This window comes from Phyllobates terribilis, unplaced genomic scaffold, assembly GCF_046119375.1.
Source record: "Phyllobates terribilis strain yellow unplaced genomic scaffold, ASM4611937v1 Scaffold_4__5_contigs__length_816908805, whole genome shotgun sequence".
NCBI lineage: Eukaryota > Metazoa > Chordata > Amphibia > Anura > Dendrobatidae > Phyllobates > Phyllobates terribilis.
In genome coordinates, this window is record NW_027362764.1 from 174591358 (window position 1) to 174610974 (window position 19617).

General features: G+C 42.1%; 1 protein-coding gene across 6 annotated transcripts in view; it reads right to left on the reverse strand.

The window, feature by feature from the left end:
* The window catches only part of TBC1D5 (TBC1 domain family member 5), a 741959-nt gene that overhangs the window by 289186 nt on the left and 433156 nt on the right, over positions 1 to 19617 (reverse strand). For all 6 annotated transcript variants that reach the window (XM_073677953.1, XM_073677948.1, XM_073677951.1 and 3 more), the window contains one exon: positions 14715 to 14887. In XM_073677953.1, the coding sequence (XP_073534054.1) occupies positions 14715 to 14887 (173 nt within the window). The remainder of the gene's footprint in view (positions 1 to 14714; positions 14888 to 19617) is intronic.

A 19617-nucleotide genomic window follows, 5' to 3' on the forward strand; every position in this document is an offset into this window, starting at 1 on the left:
AGTTTTCCTGAAACTTTTCCCACAAACATTTATATCAATCTGATCCATGTTAGGCCATAAAACTCACTGGATAACAGTTGTCAGAATCTGCTATTTTCAGCGGGATCATCCAATGTGCATTGGGGCTTTTCGACTGTCCTGTGACTGGTTATGTGGGGATAAAATGATTGTCCATTGAGCAGATACGCTCTGCTAAAAGCCCCTACTATACCTAGAAGACTAAAGCGGTCAGAATTCTCCGCCATTGGCAGCATCATCCAACAGTCTAATGTGTATGGGGTCCTCCTTACTCTTCCTCGACATCTGCTGTTGTAGGATAGAAGAATGTTGGATTTCTATCTGTCGATCCTTTTGCTCTCTGGGAGATAAGCTGCCACCAGAAGAGAACATAGGCGAGCTCAGCCCATCCAAGCGTTCCTGTGTATGGGGGAGCTTGGAGAGAGGTAGCGGTCAGCTGAACGATAGTGATTGTCAGCTTTAGAATTGTCCATCAATATTAGATTGGGAGAGCGGTATCCCCTTCATTGTTTATGAGCACAGCGCCATACTACTACTAGTGGTTGTTCCTGGTATTACAGTTTAATGCAAGTTTCTTCCATTGAAGAAAATAGGTACAGAGACACTACTAAAAAACAGAGCTCCCAATGAAGAGGGCACTGTAATCACACAAGAGGAGAATGGCCCCGTCATATAGCTCCGTAAAGATCGTGGGGTGCCGATATTTTGACAACCACCAGATCAAATATTTCAAAAAACTGAATAACCCCTTTAATCCACTGCCGTAGTTAGAGCATACTTTACCGTAGGCTGTAATATATATAGTTTTGGTTCTACCAGTCTGCATTGTAGCCCATTTGTCCACTAGATGTCAGCATAAGTGAAAACCTTTTACATTGATATGCATGAGAAAACGCAAAATCTACATTGAAAAAATGTTCTTTTCACAAAAATTTATTAAAATCTATGTACTTTTCTGATAATAGTGTCCCCTTAACTCCAACGTAAAACCACATATAAAACTTATACTAATTATTATAATTAATATCATGATAAATTGTTCCAAGGGATAAACTGTAACATATATAAGTTCAAATAGTATACCATTATTTAGTTAGTTCTACAGTATAACATGAGTTAGGAGTAAATATGCAATCGATTTCATATATAATATTACAATTAATATAATAAAATAAATAAATCAAAATGCAAATAAAATGTAGCCAGGTTGAGACCGATTCGATTACTAAACCAAAAGAAGGTTCAAGTAGGAAATCTCTGCACATGTGGACATAGCAAGCTGAATACAATCCCTAATTTACAGGATGGAACTAGGTGCGCTCTCTAATAACTCATTCTAGATTCCAGGCATACAGCAGAGTCATATAACAAGAGATGGTAAACTATCGCTGATTCCAATCAAATTCAAGATTGGCTATTAATTTGATTGGAGCATTAAATCAGGAGTAGTCTGTAAAATACACAAATTACTGCAGAATTACATACTATTCTTTTCGGATAATTACATGTATTTTTTGTAAGTTCATATTTTGTAAATTATTTAAATTGTAGAGTGCACTCTGCCTAGAGCAAAGAGATTATAATTAAAAAGAGGTTTATTTGCATGTCACAGGGAAAATGTGTAGATCCGGTACATATTGTACTTGCAGGTAACCACTATTTATATTATTAACGAAATACCACAGGATGTTAGATTTTCTTAATGGGCGTCATAAATGGGCAACAACAATAACATTAATGTTAGTGAAACGAAAGAATGCAGTATCGCATTTAACCAGTTCAAGATCAGGCCATTTACAACTATTCCAGACCAGGCACATTTTTGTTTTTTTTCGCACATGCAGTAAAAAGGGCTGTATGATTTTTCACATCGGGATATTCAACAGTTTTTGCATCTTTTTTTAGTAATGCATAGGGCTTTATTTTTCTGTCATTTTCGCTTTTTTTTTTTTTTTACCAAGATCAGGGGGAAACTGAAGGAAATACGTGTCTATGTTTCACATTTTTATTCATTAATTTTTATGACCACAATAACCACTGAAATACATAAAATTGTTCCCCTTTCTGAAACAATTATTTTTACATATCGGATACATTTTATTCCAATGGGCGTAGGAGTAGTAACAACCATTTGGTTTGGTAGCAGCATTCTTTATTATGTATTTAGTTTTCACCTGAATTTTATACACTTTTTTTATTTAAATGTCATTTACTTCACATTTTCTGCTACCCAAATTAATAATAAAAGACCTTTGGGGGGTATTCCAATATTTAAATACTTTCTTTTTGAACCCAATTTTTCCTGTAACCGGGGCTGGTATGTTAACCCCAGATACAGTGGAAATGCAGCCTCCTGGCAGCATAACCTAGCTGAATGGGTCTCCTAGGACCTAGCAGGACCGCTGGGCTCAGAGGAGGAAGCACTGACATCATTTTCTGTTACTACACATACAGCGCTTGTTCAATACTACATATACAGCGATTTAGAAAGCAGAGACGGTAATGAACCATCCCTGCCTTCTCTATGGGAGGTCTAGCTGTGTCTTACAGCCAAATCTCCACTTCCACAGCAGCAAAATCATGTGCAGCTGCTCTACTACACAAAGCACAACGTGAAACGTCCAAATATTTATCACCTATGGTCATTCTGGAAGTAAAGAGGACCTATCGATTATGAGAAAAACAAAAGAAATGTTAGTAGATTAAATTAATTATACATTTTTTCTCAAATATATGTAATTAGCAAATCAGAGAATATCCCTGACTATTACCGGGGCAAAGGTTTTAATTTAATTTTATCAGAGTGAGCTCAAAAACGGGTGAAAATCTCTAAAACATTGTCAATTTCAGATTTTTCTAAAGCTGTGTATAAAAAAGCTACCGATTGTTTTTTGCTTAAATTGTAACTCCATGAAAAATAAAAAAAAAACATATATTGAGACATATATTCTAGAAAATGAAATGGAGCAAACAATCCCATAAAAAATACTGACTAGTGACAAGTGATTAGGCCAAAATTTATACATGGGACAGCATGGTGGCTCAGTGGTTAGCACTGTTGTTTTGCAGCACTGGGGTCCTGGGTTCAAATCCCACCAAGGACAACACCTGCAAGGAGTTTGTATGTTCTCCCTGTGTTTGTGTGGGTTTCCTCTGGGTTCTCCGGTTTCCTCCCACACTCCAAAGATATACTGAATCTGGATAGTGAGCCCCAATGGGGACAGTACCGGTGATATCTGTAAAGTGCTGGGGAATTAATGGCGCTGTTTAAGTGAGTAAAATAAATAAATAAATGAGGCTATAAAAGACAAATGGTGCAACATTTTTAGCCCCTTTCCGCCACAGGACTTAATGGTATCTCTTACAGCGGCATTTATATCATAGAGCCCAGGGGGCGCACTGTTCTAACCACCCATAGACGCAATGTGATCCTGGTGTACCAATGGGCTTCCATGATGGCCAAGGGTCTGGTCAATATCCCCATGCTTGTCATGGCTATACTCCTATCAAAGCCAGTCTGCAGCTGGAGTTCATAGAAGACTAGGATTTTTGCTATATTGCTGTATACAATACAAGCAATCAGAAGATTGCAGGTTCAAGTCCCCTAAGAGGACTACAAAATACAGTAAAAAAAAATGTAATACATATAGAAAAAATATAAAAGTTCAGGTCCCTTTCTCCTAATAACAATAAAGAATTATATAAAGAATATATGATACCGCCAAGTCCGTTATAGTCTGATCTATCAAAATCTAAAATTATTTATCTTGATCGGTAAATGATGTAATGAAAAAAAAATGTAAATGCCAGAATTGAGTTTTTATTTGTTTGACTAATGCAACACTGCAAAAGTGCAATAAAAGGCGATAAAAGCATAGTATCTGCCCAAAATGGGATCAATAAAAATGTCACATGTCTGACATTGTCCAATTGGTGGTGATTAGTGTTGAGCGAACGTGCTCGGATAACGTGTTATCAGTAGTGTTGAGCGAGCACTAAAATGCTCGGGTGCTCGAAGCTCGGGCCGAGCTCGCCGTGATACTCGGGTGCTCGACCCGAGCAACGAGCCCAATGTTAGTCTATGGGAGACTCGAGCATTTTTGCGGCGGCTCCTCCGGCAGTCTTTTAAAAGCCTAACAAGTGCCCAAAACGATAGTGACAGTGCTCAAATGACATGGGGACAGCATGGGGATCGCCCCAGGAAGCATTTCTGACCCCCAGGTCACTGCTGTCAACAACGTGGTCAGAGGTATTAAGCCACTTTTACAGGCTCAAAATAAAACGTTCAAAAACGAAAGTGAAAGTGCTTTCCTGTGAAATATGTTAAGGATAGTGTTGAGCGATACCTTCCGATATCAGGAAATATCGTATCGGATTGGATCGGACCGATACCCAAAAAGTATCGGATATCGCCGATTCCGATACAGGAAACCAATGCAAGTCAATGGGACACAAATATCGGAATGAAAATAAACCCTTTCTTTCCTTGTAGGTTAATTCTACATGAAGTAAAACAACTAAGAATAATGTAGAATGTATTACGCGAAAAGCCGGCAATTCATCAGCGGCATACACCGGTACCCGACAATTTACAACAGAAAGAATAGAGCTTCACACATAGATTAGATACATAGAAACATGTCAGTCACATATATATGAAGTACAGTGACAGTGTTGCTTACTGTACTTGTCATTTAGTGTAAAGGATTTATTTAAAAATATAATAGTGTTTTCATGCACCGTCTCTTTAAAAAAGCCGGCCGGCAATTCAGCAGCGGTACCCGACAATTTAGAATAGAAGGAATAGAGAATCACACATAGATTATATAGATAGAAACATGTCAGTCACATATATATGAAGTACAGTGACAGTGTTGATTACTGTACTTGTTATTTAGTGTAAAAATATAGGATTTATTTTAAAAAAAATTGGCGTGGGGTTCCCCTTAATTTTAGTCTCTAGCGGAGGTTAAGCAGACGGCTGGGGCAGATGTTTGAAGCCTGGGAAGGGGGTAATACCCACGGAGCTTCCCAGGCTACTAATATCAGCCCCCAGCTGAATACCTAGCCTTTATTAGCTATTAAAATGGGGGACCCCCTCAAAAAAATGACGTGGGGTCCCCCCTAATTTAATAGCTAACAAAGGCTAGGCAGACAGCTGGGGGCTGATATTAATAGCCCAGGAAGGGTGCCATGAATATTGGCCCCCTCCCAGGCTAGAAACACCAGCCGTCACCCGCCCCAGAAATGGCGCATCCATAGGATGCGCCAATTCTGGCACTTAGCCTCGCTCTTCCCACTGCCCTGTAGCGGTGGCAGTGGGGTAATAGGGTTGGGGTTGATGTCAGCTTATAATACCAGCTGACATCAAGCCCAGGTTAGTAATGGAGAGGCGTCTATAAGACACCCCCATTACTAACCCCATAGTCAAAGTTAAAAAAAAAACACAAACACCCAGAATAAAGTCCTTTAATTGAAATAAACACACATTCTTTATTGTTCTAAATTAAACCATACTTACCATCACGCCCATTCCAGCTGAAGCCAACGATCTCCTGCAATAAAAGAAAAATAATAAAGCAACCTCATCCTTACCTTTCCATGGTTCCCAGGACAGCTCCAGCTCTGCTACATTGAGATGACAGGATGGACCGCAGCAGAAAGCTGCCATCCAGCCTGTCATCCCGCAGACACTGAGAAGCGCAGGCTTGCTTGCGCTCCTCAGTGTCTCTCTGTGACGGCATCCAGATGAGCCGAGTTCATGTCCAATGAACTCGGCTCACCTCATGCACGTCACTGACAGCGTGGGAAAATTCTCCTGCACTCAGCGCTTCAGCGTGAGAATTTTACCACGCTGTCAGTGACGTGCATGAGGTGAGCCGAGTTCATTGGACATGACCTCGGCTCATCTTTATGCCGTCACAGAGAGACACTGAGGAGCGCCAGAAGATGGCGCTTCTATGAACGCGCCATTTTCCGGGGTGGCAGCGGACTGCAATTTGCAGCGGGTGGGGCCCAGAAAGCTTGGGCCTCCCTGCGCTGCGGATTCCAGCCCCCAGCTGCCTAGTTGTACCTGGCTGGACACAAAAATAGGGCGAAGCCCCACGTATTTTTTTTTTAAATTATTTCATGAAATTCATGAAATAATAAAGAAAAAAAGGGCTTCCCTATATTGTTGTGTCCGGCCAGGTACAAATAGGCAGCTGGTGGTTGGGGGCAGCCCGTTCCTGCCTGCTGTACCTGGCTGGACACAAATATAGTGCGAAGCCCCACGTCAATTTTTTTTAAATTATTTCATGAAATAATTTTTTAAAAAAAGGGCTTCCCTATATTGTTGTGTCCGGCCAGGTACAAATAGGCAGCTGGTGGTTGGGGTCAGCCCGTTCCTGCCTGCTGTACCTGGCTGGACACAAATATAGGGCGAAGCCCCACATCAGTTTTTTTTTAATTATTTCATGAATTTCCTGAAATAATTTAAAAAAAATTGACTTGGGGCTTCGCACTATATTTGTGTCCAGCCAGGTACAGCAGGCAGGAACGGGCTGACCCCAACCACCAGCTGCCTATTTGTACCTGGCCGGACACAACAATATAGGGAAGCCCAGCTGGGGGCTGGAATCTGCAGCTCAGGGAGGCCCAAGCTTTCTGCCCCCCCCCCCCCGATGCAAATTGCAGTCCGCAGCCACCCCAGAAAATGGCACGTTCATAGAAGCTGGATGCTGTACCTGGCTGGCATACAAAAATATGGCAAAGCCCACGTCAAAATTTTTGGGAAAAATTAATTAAAAAATAAATAATAATTTAGGGACTGCATCTTTATTAACTCCTCAAATGTCATTTAGTGTTAAAATAAAGGATTTATTTAAAAAAAAATTGGCGTGGGGATCCCCCATAATTTTAGGCTCTAGCGGAGGTTAAGCAGACGGCTGGGGCAGATGTTTGAAGCCTGGGAAGTGGGTAATACCCACGGAGCTTCCCAGACTACTAATATGAGCCCCCAGCTGAATACCTAGCCTTTACTAGCTATTAAAATGGGGGACCCCCCAAAAAAAATGACGTGGGGTACCCCCTATTTAATAGCTAGCAAAGGCTAGGCAGACAGCTGGGGGCTGATATTAATAGCCCAGGAAGGGTGCCATGAATATTGGCCCCCTCCCAGGCTAGAAACACCAGCCGTCAGCCGCCCAAGAAATGGCGCATCCATAGGATGCGCCAACTCTGGCACTTAGCCTCGCTCTTCCACGCTGCCCTGGTGCGGTGGCAGGGGGTAATAGGGTTGGGGTTCATGTCAGCGCCAGCTGCTATGAAGCCCAGGTTAGTAATGATGGGCGTCTATAAGACACCCCCATTACTAACCTACAAAGTGTTAAAATGAAAACACACACTACACCCAGAAAAAAATAATTTATTTGAAATAAAACACACCATTTTATTTAATTCTTAGTTTACTAAAAAAAAATAGTTACCTGTCCACGTTCCTGCGCTGATCTCCCATGCACAGCTGTCACATCTGGAGATGGTGACAGCTGTGCATGGCTGCTGTAAGCTCACGCTGCCGGGAACACGTCCGCTCCCGGCAGCGGGAGCCACGGACTGAGGTCACCGGAGTGCATTCAGTCAGCGCAGCTCCGGAGACCTCCTTTACGGCACTGCTGTACCGTGGGAATTTCTCACGATACAGCAGGGCCGTAAAGGAGCTAACCGGAGCAGCGCTGCTTGAACTCCGGCGAACCCTTACGGCCCTATCATTCTAGCGGCGGCATCGGTTCAGAGCGGTCACATTCTATGTGGCTGCTCTAAACTGGAGATCATCGTGGGACACTCGTGGACTACTACGGAGGGGTAAGGATAAGGTTGTGGTTTATTATTTTATATTTTATTACAGGAGATCGATGGCTTCGGGGAATTAGGTGTCTAGGTGAGTATAGGTGTAGTTTTTTATTTTTTACTTTATTTTAGGTGGCGATCGGCGGGGACAGGTAATGTATGAACTAATTTATTGTAGGTAACCACTGGCCACCAATGACATGTATTTAAAATTTATTGGGGACACAGTAGGGCAATTTATATAGCAGGATCAGGCTGATGGGAACTACTGCTCCCATCGAGCTGATCCTGCTGGCACGAGTGGACAGGGGACAGACATAGGCCGATGGGAGTAGTAGTGTCACATCGGCCTATGTCTGCCTGCACGCACACACCCGCACACATCGCACAGACACCGCACACACTCGCAGACATCGCACAGACACCGCACACACCCGCACACATCGCACAGACACCGCGCACACCCGCAGACATCGCACACACTCGCAGACACACGCACAGACACCCACACACACCAATCAAGACGGGCTGATCGTCTGGGAGGTGACGCTGTGCGTCCAGCCAATCACTGTAATGCCCACAAACAACATGGCTGCGGCATTACAGTGACTGGCTGGCAATCCCTGCATGTTCATTGGCTCTGTAAAGAGCACCAAACATGCAGGGCGGAGACCCGAGCTCCCGCCCGAGTAACCCGGAAATGCTCGGTGCTCGCCGAACATCCCGAGTAGCGTGATGCTCGGGCGAGTACCGAGCAGTGTCGAGCATGTTCGCTCAACACTAGTTATCAGTACATGCTTGGTCTTATCCAAGTATCTTCGTCGTGCTCATCTAATATGTTTGCCTCCCGGCGTCTGCATGTTTTCCACTCGTAGACAGACACAACACATGCGGGGATTGCCTGTTTGTTACACGAGCAAGCCAAAGGTACTCACATAAGACCGAGCATGCACGGATAACAAGCTATCCAAGCAGGTTCAGTCAACATTAGTGGTGAGCGCAAGTGCTCGTGGCTAGAGTTTGCCTAGGGTGCTCGGGTATGCACTGAGTATCGCGGGTGCTCGAGTGACATGTTTGAGTCCCCGCGCCCGCATGTTTCACGGCTGTTAGACACACAAAAACCATGCGGGAATTGCCCGTGTATGGCATGCAATCCTGCAAGTTTTTTTTGGCCGTCTAACAGCTGCGAAACATGCGGGATGGGGACTTGAGCACCCGCGATACTCTGTGCATACCCGAGCACCCGATGCAAACTCTAGTAACGAGTACTTGTGCTCATCACTAGTAGTGACTGCGTCAGTGTGTAAGGACACACCCATTTGACAAGGAGAATAATCAGACTCATTTGTCAATTTATTCAGAAGTTTTAAGGAGGAGTAGCATAGCAACGGCACAATGTAGACTTTTAAGAAAAGATGTCCCATTATTGGGTTTTTATGGAGAATACACCTATCTACCAAGACAGACGAGTCAGGGGAGCTGACAGGTCCTCTGAAAAATATAAATGAATACCTTCATCTAAGCAAGTAATACTGAAAATGTAAGCGAAAATTACACATGAAATGTGCAACTCTGGTGTCCTAGGAGGTTTATCAGCAATCATTGGGAGTAGGATTACGCCTTACTCACCTAAATCCAACCATCAGGATGTAACCTCCATAAGGCTGATACCTACAGCCGGCGTGCAGCAAGTTCTCTCTATTAATAGCCGACTTATTTTTCATCAATAATATCCATTAAGGAGCACTGAAGACCTGGTAATAAATCATAGTGGCATATAACCTGAACAGCTCAGGTTATTTTACAGTGTGAATTCCCATGCCCATTAGAAGATGCCAATTCTTCCTTCCTGTCTTGCTACATATACTGCTGCTCTGTTTGGAAATGTATTACAAGACATAGGAAACTCTCAGTCTTCACGTGAACACTTATAAGTGACCCTAACACACAAATTAAAGGCAATGGTTAATATTGTGCAGCATCAAGTACTATAATTGAAGTACAGTACAATTCTTTTGATTTAGTACAGTGGCATTGTGGTGCAAAATCTATCTCCCGCTCTCCACTGCAGATCCTTCTTGCAGCGCAGTGAGTGCCCAACCAACTAGATGATTAAAGCATCTAGGGGCTGCTTTGATATCTAGCTCTGTGCCACAGTTTCCCATTCGGAGAGCAGCAGTTGAGATGAGTTTGTTATTGGCTGCTGCACTCTGCATAGGCAGCAAGTAATATTACAAAGCTATCAACATGTTGATTTGAGCTTTGCATTTCGGTCGCACACTATGCCGAGCACAGCATCTACAGTGGGTACGGAAAGTATTCAGACCCCTTTAAAGTTCTTTTTTTTTTCTCATTAAAGTACACTCTGCACCCCATCTTGACTGAAAAAAACAGAAATGTACAAATTTTTGCACATTTATTAAAAAAGAAAAACTGAAATATCACATGGTCATAAGTATTCAGACCCTTTGCTCAGACACTCATATTTAAGTCACATGCTGTCCATTTCCTTGTGATCCTCCTTGAGATGGTTCTACACCTTCATCGGAGTCCAGCTGTGTTTAATTAAACTGGTAGGACTTGATTTGGAAAGGCACACACCTGTCTATATAAGACCTCACAGCTCACAGTGCATGTCAGACCAAATGAGAATCATGAGCTCAAAGGAACTGCCCAAGGAGCTCAGAGACAGAATTGTGACAAGGCACAGATCTGGCCAAGGTTACAAAAGAATTTCTGCAGTACTCAAGGTTCCTAAGAGCACAGTGGCCTCCATAATCCTTAAATGGAAGAAGTTTGGGACCACCAGAAGTCTTCCTAGACCTGTCTGTCCAGCCAAACTGAGCAATCGTGGGAGAAGAGCCTTGGTGAGAGAGGTAAAGAAGAACCCCAAGATCACTGTGGCTGAGCTCCAGAGATGCAGTAGGGAGATGGGAGAAAGTTCCACAAAGTTAACTATCACTGCAGCACTCCACCAGTTGGGCTTTTATGGCAGAGTGGCCCGACGGAAGCCTCTCCTCAGTGCAAGACATATGAAAGCCCGCATAGAGTTTGCTCAAAAACACATGAAGGACTCCCAGACTATGAGAAATAAGATTCTCTGGTCTGATGAGACGAAGATAGAACTTTTTGGTGATAATTCTAAATGGTATGTGTGGAGAAAACCAGGCACTGCTCATCACCTGCCCAATACAATCCCAACAGTAAAACATGGTGGTGGCAGCATCATGCTATGGGGGTGTTTTTCATCTGCAGGGACAGGACGACTGGTTGCAACTGAAGGAAACATGAATGCGGCCAAGTACAGAGATATCCTGGATGAAAACCTCAGACTTGGCCGAAGGTTCACCTTCCAACAAGACAATGACCCTAAGCACACAGCTAAAATAACAAAGGAGTGGCTTCAGAAGAACTCTGTGACCATTCTTGAGTGGCCCAGCCAGAGCCCTGACCTAAACCCAACTGAGCATCTCTGTAGAGACCTGAAAATGGCTGTCCATCAACGTTCACCATCCAACCTGACGGAACTGGAGAGGATCTGCAAGGAAGAATGGCAGAGGATCCCCAAATCCAGATGTGAAAAACTTGTTGCATCATTCCCAAGAAGACTCATGGCTGTACTAGCTCAAAAGGGTGCATCTACTCAATACTGAGCAAAGGGTCTGAATACTTATGACCATGTGATATTTCAGTTTTTCTTTTTTAATAAATTTGCAAAAATTTCTACATTGCTATTTTTTTTTTCAGTCAAGATGGGGTGCAGAGTGTACTTTAATGAGAAAAAAATGAACTTTTTCGAATTTACCAAATGGCTGCAATGAAACAAAGAGTGAAAAATATAAAGGGGTCTGAATACTTTCCGTACCCACTGTCATCTCGACTGCTATGCTCTGCATAGGCAACAACTGAGTTGACAATGTCTGTACTGTGCTTTCCCATACTTCTCCGCTAACTTATTATTTTATTAGAGGAGAGACAAAGACCTGCAGGTGGAGTGCTCTCAAATGTAAAAAAAAAATGTTATGTAAACAAAAAAACAAAAAAAAAAAGCCAATTAACGGTATAAAAAAGTATAAAAAAGTATTCCCCAGAATGATTAAGACTGATGTTTTTCACTCCGGTCTTGTTGAAAAGGCGTGCTGGAGTCAGATGCTCCTGATCCATTAAGAGGTGCAAGCCTGTTAATGAATCCAGAGTATCTTAAAAATGGCAGGCGCCTCGCCACAAATCTTACTCCAGTCAGGGATTGAAGTAAGACTTGTGGTGTAAGAAGAAATGCCCCTGTCCCACCCCAGCTCCATCCACTTTGTCAGAGCTGAGCAAAAATGGCGTGAAAACATTAAAAATCACAACATTTTAGTGTGGTCAAAGCCGGCCAAAAGCCTTGATGAATAAGGGCCTTTATGTTTTTACATACTCTAATTAGAGTTAGAAGTAGGACTGAGTTTAGGAACAAGTTTAGGATTATGAATAAGAGTGAAAGCTAACATAAGGGATAACATTAGGCTTAGGCTAGGATAATAAAATAGTTACATATAAAAAATATTCACAAAAACTTAATAATTTAAATTTAATAAAAAAAATGTATATAACAAGTTATAACTTTAGTTTTTACATTTCAGGTCTAACGGCACAAGATGTCTGTGCGTTACCTTCTGCAGAGACGAGTCATGGATGGAAGTAGTCATCAAGCTTTTGAGTAATATGCTGGAGGAGGGGACCAGACCCAAAAGCTAAGACTTTGGTTACTCCCCTGATACTCCCTCAAAGCTGATCAGGTTCTAAACTCAACCCGCTCAGTCCTGACTCTAAGGCCACATTCACACAGTCAGTATTTGTGGTCAGTATTTTACCTCAGTATTTGTAAGCCAAAACCAGGAGTGGGTGATAAATACAGAAGTGGTGACGTGTTTCTATTATACTTTTCCTCTGATTGTTCCACTTCTGGTTTTGGCTTACAGATACTGATATAAAATACTGACCAAATACTGATGGTGTGAACATGGCCTAACCTGCGCACTGCCCTGATTATGCAATGCATCATTTTATCTTTGTGACAGAGCACCCCTGTACAGCCTATTAGGAAAAAAAGGCCTTGCATGCTTTTTAGAATTACATTTAAATTACAGTTCATTTTTATTTCCTCCAATATCAGACGGGTCCATATTTATAATAGAGACCCCTATATTGAAAACTGGGAGTGGAGGGGCAACACAGGCCTGTGTGCTTTACAGTGCCTGGCCAGAATTTCAGTGCCCTCTGCCCCTGTTTGCATTTCTTCATGCAGACAGGACAATATGAATGGAAAATGCAGAGCAATAGTATGTGATCTATTTTATTCTTACCAGATTACAGAACATGACTTGCAGTTAATAAGTCTGCAGCTACCAAAAGGCTCAAATCAAAACAGTATTTAAAGGGCTATCCACATCAATAAAAGTTATCACCTATCATGAAAGCTAGGTGGTAACCCCAAGAAGCTGACTCTGAAATGTCTTTTTGAATTAGATCAGGGATGTCAAACTCAAACACACAGGGCCAAATTGAAAAACTTGGACAAAGTCACAGGCCAACCAGTGTACCGTATAATGGGCCCCACATAGTCCATCATACAAAATAATGGGCCCCACACAGTCCTCCATTCAGAATAATGGGCCCCATAAAGTCCTCCATACAGAATAATGGGCCCCACATAGTCCTCCATACAGAATAATGGGCCCACATAGTCCTCCATACAGTATAATGGGCCCCACATAGTCTTCCATACAGTATAATGGCCCCACATAGTCCTCCATACAGTATAATGGGCCCCGCATAGTCCTCCATACAGAATTATGGCCCCACATAGTCCTCCATAAAGAATAATGGGCCCCACATAGTCCTCCATACAGAATAATGGCCCCATATAGTGCTCCATACAGTATAATGGCCCCAAAAGGTCCTCCATACAATATAATGGGCCCCACATAGTCCTCCATACAGAATTATGGCCCCACATAGTCCTCCATGCAGAATTATGGCCCCACATAGTCCTCCATACAGAATAATGGGCCCCACATAGTCCTCCATACAGAATAATGGGCCCCACATAGTCCTCCATACAGTATAATGGGCCCCACATAGTCCTCCATACAATATAATGGGCCCCACATAGTCCTCCATACAGAATTATGGCCCCACATAGTCCTCCATACAGAATAATGGGCCCCACATAGTCCTCCATACAGAATAATGTGCCCCACATAGTCCTCCATACAGAATAATGGGCCCCACATAGTCCTCCATACAGTATAATGGGCCCCACATAGTCCTCCATACAGAATAATGGGCCCCACATAGTCCTCCATACAGAATAATGGGCCCCACATAGTTCTCCATACAGTATAATGGGCCCCACATAGTCCTCCATACAGAATAATGGGCCCCACATAGTCCTCCATACAGAATAATGGGCCCCACATAGTCCTCCATACAGTATAATGGGCCCCACATAGTCCTCCATACAGAATAATGGGCCCCACATAGTCCTCCATACAGTATTATGGGCCCACGTAGGGGTGGCGGTTCTGGTGTCGTGGGCAAAATATAATCACCCTGCAGGCCAGAGATTGAGATGTATGAATTAGAGCGTGGCCATACATGAGCACCACCTCTCTATTTATTCTGTATGCTAGATTCCAGGGAAAAAGCCAAGAGCAGTACTGGAGTATCTCTGGCAGTCCCATGCGCCATTAATGGTGTACATGCGCAGCCACCACTCCATGCTGACGGAGCATTTCATAGAAACGTTCTCAGGATCCCGTCCAAAAAACAACATATTGCACGGCACATCCAGATTAAAACTGTCAGCGGAGTTTTGTTATACTTACAATCCGTAGATCTGAGGAGCGATTTCCAGCCTGTTGAGATGCATGTAGAGCTCAATGTCATGTTTCTTCAGTAACTGGTCTTGGATGTGATTCACCTTTGTCACAATAGCAATAGAAGGTCCTATGTCTTGAGGTCTGGCAAATGGCATGGTGGAAATCATTGCATCCTTCTCCTGCAGTGAGAAGGAACAAGCTGATTACCTTGAATTGCAGGCTCTGTGAAACATGGCACTTGTGACAGCTGCCTAATTGTCTATCTGTATATATGTTAGGTGCATGGCTCCATTAATTCTGTAGTAGGAAAATGTTAGTGAAGCTTCCTAATGCCCTCAACTATGAAGAAATCTAGAGACATTGAACAATGCCGTCCAAGGATTTTATATGAACTCATTCCCAATATTACATTTTATTTTTTTTAATCCCCTTTGGTGATATGTAAAGTTGCTAAATGTAACCCATACTGGACTCCAGAAAACCCCTTTAATATATATATCTGCTATCTAACAATCTTTGGGACAATATCAGAAGTTGCTAGAAGGGGAAAGGGAACCGGATGCACTAATGCCAGATTTGGCTGTATATGTCATTTATACTAAACTGACCACCAATTAAACATAGTAAAATTAAAAGCAGTAATACAAAAATGTATAATCATATTAAATACAATATAAGACATCTTTAATTACCTCAATATCACTATGCGTTAAAACACCATATAATAAAAAGTTCTCAAACTTCTTCGCCAATTTCAAGAATTTTACTTGCTAGCGAACAACACGCATTTAATAGGGAAAGGGCCGGATTCATAAAAGTTTTTACATTAGAAAAAAGCATTGAAAAATCGCAAAATTCTGACGCAATGCAAGGCTGCGCTGAAACTTTCAAACTTCTGATGTTTTCACACCATTTTGGTAACCCCTGCTTGACAAATTCATGACGAGCGGCGGTGTACCTTACTTCCCTGACTGGAGTAGAAGAGGCGCCCCCCACTTGTCAGAAGCTTCGGATTCATTAAGAAGCATATTAAGAAGTGTCTGACTCCAGCTCGCTTCATCATCAAAACTGTGTGAAAATTGCCGTTCTTGATTAGTCAGCGCCAAAGTTCCTAAGGTTTTTTTAGGACATGTTGGGAGCCCATTAAATAACTTCTGAATTTGTGGTAACACAGAAATGGACATATCATATAAGTAACTGTGTTACATACAGTGAGGAAAATAAGTATTTGATACACTGCCGATTTTGCACGCTTTCCCACCTACAAAGAATGGAGAGGTCTGTAATTTTTATCTTAGGTACACTTCACCTGTGAGAGACAGAATCCTAAAATAAAAACCAGAACATCTCTGTAGGTGGGAAAATTTGCAAAATTGTCAGTGTATCAAATACTTATTTTCCCCACTGTAGTTATATAGCTATGTGGGTTGTAAAAAGACTTCGGGACATCAAATTGAACCTTTCTCCTCCAGTTATACATTCTCTACCGCTAGATTATTTATAACCCACAATGCCGTTTGTTGTGAGAAAAGCATCAAGCCCTTTTTTAAAAGCTGTTATAGTGTTGGCCATTACTACCTCTTGTGACATTCCACAGTCTGACTGCTCTGACTGTAAAGAACCCTTTCCTGTTTATCTGCCGGAATCACCTTTCTTCCACCAGTAATGAGTGCCCCCTGGTCCTTAGTATGGTCTTTGGAAGGCATAAGTCAAATGCCAGTCCTTTGTACTTTTGTACTGACCACACATATATTTATACATGGAAATGAGATCTCCTCTGAGACATCTTTTTTTCTAAGATAAATAAGCCCAACTTTTCTAACCTTTCATCATATGAGAGGCCTTCCATCCCATGTAATAATCTAGTTGCCGCCTTTGAAATGACTCTCACTTCCGAATATCATTTTTAAAATGTGGAGCCCAAAACTGGATCCCAGTTGCTGCACTGGACTCCTGCAGACACTACGTCATATTGTCCTTTAAATCACAAAAAATACATCACAACACAGACGTTTTAAAATGAAGAAAAATGAAGAAAGATATTTCTGTAAATTGTGTACAAGTCAAAATAGCTCTTTCTTGAAATAAAGGCATGATTTGTCTTCTGAAGTGTTTTTGAACACTTACAGTTGTTATAAAACTTATTGAAACGCCCCATTACAAAATTTACAAATTTGTACGCCATAAACCACTTAATCAAGAACAATGTAAATAGCTGAACACAACCAATATAACAAGTGGTTTCTTCAATTTCAACACAAAATGTCACTTTTATGGACTATTCAGAATTATTCAACCCCTTGAATAAAATCCCTCATGGGAAGAAATATTTGAAAATTACCGTAGGTATTATCTCATAAAGGGCTTCATTACTTTCATCAGGTCTCCTTGATATAAAACATATCAAATAACTGGACTGGCTAGGGGCTTTTTAACTTGACATTTGATTGTCTGGTATAAACATTGCTAAGTCAAGAGAGAGATCCAAAAAGAGAAGAGATTGAGTTAAATGGATCTATTCAGACATCCGTTAAAAATTATGGTTCTGAGAATGAGATCTGTGAAACTCAGAGAATGTCCTATTCTGATCTGATTTTCAGGATCAAGATAGGACATACTCAATAAATCTGTGTGCTCTTCAATAAAAAACTGGGTAGGACACCAACACTTCACTGATCCAAAAATCACAAGAAAAGTTGGCTGCGATATGCTCTAAACCATATAAACAAGTCAAAGCAGGGTTGAGATTCTATTCTGTGGAGCAATGAAACAAACCTACAAGCCGTTGTGTAGAGGAGGAAATATGACGCATATGCTGAAAAAAACTTGCTGCCTGCAGTGAAGCATGGTGGTGCTCTGTGATGATCTGGGACTGCTTTGCCTTAGTCTGGCACTGGACACTTGCGGTGTATGGAGGAGAGTATGGATTCAAAGAAGTATCAGGAAATTCTTAAAGAAAACATCATGTTTTCAGTGAGGAAGCTGAGACTTACAAGAGGACACTGATCCCAAGCATACCTCAAAGTCTACCAAGGCTTACTTTCATAAATAGTCCAGGAAGACTCTGGTGTGGTAGTCACAGTCGCCTGACTTAAACTCTATAGAACAACTTTGGTGGGATTTGAAGAAGAAGGTTGCAGCTTGCAATCCGAATAATACTGTATTAGGCTGTGTGCCCACGATGCGGATTTAATGCGTTTCCGCGGCGGCATTTCCATCACGAAAACGCATTAAAAACGCTTGTTAGGTTGTCTGCCATGTTTCCCAATGATAATTTGCATGTGCTGTGCACATGCTGCGGAAATTTCCGCTGCGGATTATCATTGCGGAAAATCCACAGCACAACCATTTATTGTGCGTAATCGTGGCGAAATCGCCGCCGTTGACTTGCATTGAAATGCATAACATCCACATGCATGCATGCGGATGTTATGCAGTTCAATGAGCTGATGGTACCCGGGTCTGGAGAAGAAGAGACTCTCCTCCAACCTGGGTACCATTAGTAAAAAAAGAATTAAAATGTGAAAAATAAAAAAAAACATTATACTTACCTCTCCGGCGGCGTGCTCAGTCATAGGCGTCCCGCGGTATTCTGAAAGGACCTGCGGTGACGTCATTTAGTCATGTGATGGTCACGTGACAGCTGATTAAATGACGTCACTGCAGGTCCTTCCTGAACACTGCAGGACGCCGAGGACAGAGGACGCCACCGGAGAGGTAAGTGTAATGTTTTTTTTTTCCATTTTTTACGTTTTAATTATTTTTTTTTACTATTGATGCTGCAGTTAAAGCAGCATAAGTTGGTCACACAACATAAATCCATGCCGGTTTCATGGATTTATATTGTGTGACCAACTTGTCGAGCACTTTCCAAGTGATGCTCAAAATTGCTTGGAAAAGAACTTGAAAAAACGCATGCGAAAAAGCTTCTCCTTGACAGAAAAAATGCATGTACAATCCGCATGTACAATTTCGCATGTACAATCCGCATGCGTTTTTTCTGCCAGGGAGAGGCAGAAACGCTCAGGAAAAATCCGCATCAATTCAGCATCGTGAGCACATAGCCTTAGTGAACGAGAAGCCACTGACCAAGAGGAATGTGCTACGATTCCTGTGAAATAAGGCCATAAAATTATGCCTGGCTATGCACCACATTTGCAGCAGGTAATAACAGAAAAACGGAGCTCTACTAAGTACTAGAGATGCTTTTCATAATGAGGTGGAATTATTCTGACACTGCAGTAGTCATTAACCCTTTAAGGAATAGGGAAATTTTTTGTTTTTTTCCTCGCCTTCTTTCAAGAGCCATAAGTTTAGGTTTCCATTGACATAGACGTGTGAGGGCTTGTTTTTTGCAGGACAAGTGGTACTTTTGCATGGCACTATTCATTTTACTAATACAATGTACTGAAACATAGGAAAAAATAACCTAGATGAGAAGAAATGGTAAAAAATGCAATTCCACCATAGTTTTTTGGTTAGGTTTATATGGCATTCATAGACAACCTGGAATCATGATTGTCTATGTCAGTTCAATTATAGCAATACCAAACATGCATCAATTTTTTTTATTTAAGTAATGAATAGTGATGAGCGAGCGTGCTCGGATATCGTGTTATCTGAGCATACTCTGGTATCGTGTTATCTGAGCACGCTCGGGTGTTATCCGAGTATCTTGAGCGTGCTCGAGTATTATGTTTGAGTCCCCGCGGCTGCAGGATTTGCGGCCGTTAGACAGCCGAAACACATGTAGGGATTGCCTGTTTGTTAGCCAATCCCGACATGTTGACAGCGACATTAAATGGTTAACAGCTGAGGCCAGGACTTGGCCAGCCACAGCTGTTACAGACAGATGCTGGCTATATAATATTACCGGTATCTGCAGGAGGGAGCTAAGATCCTGAGCTCC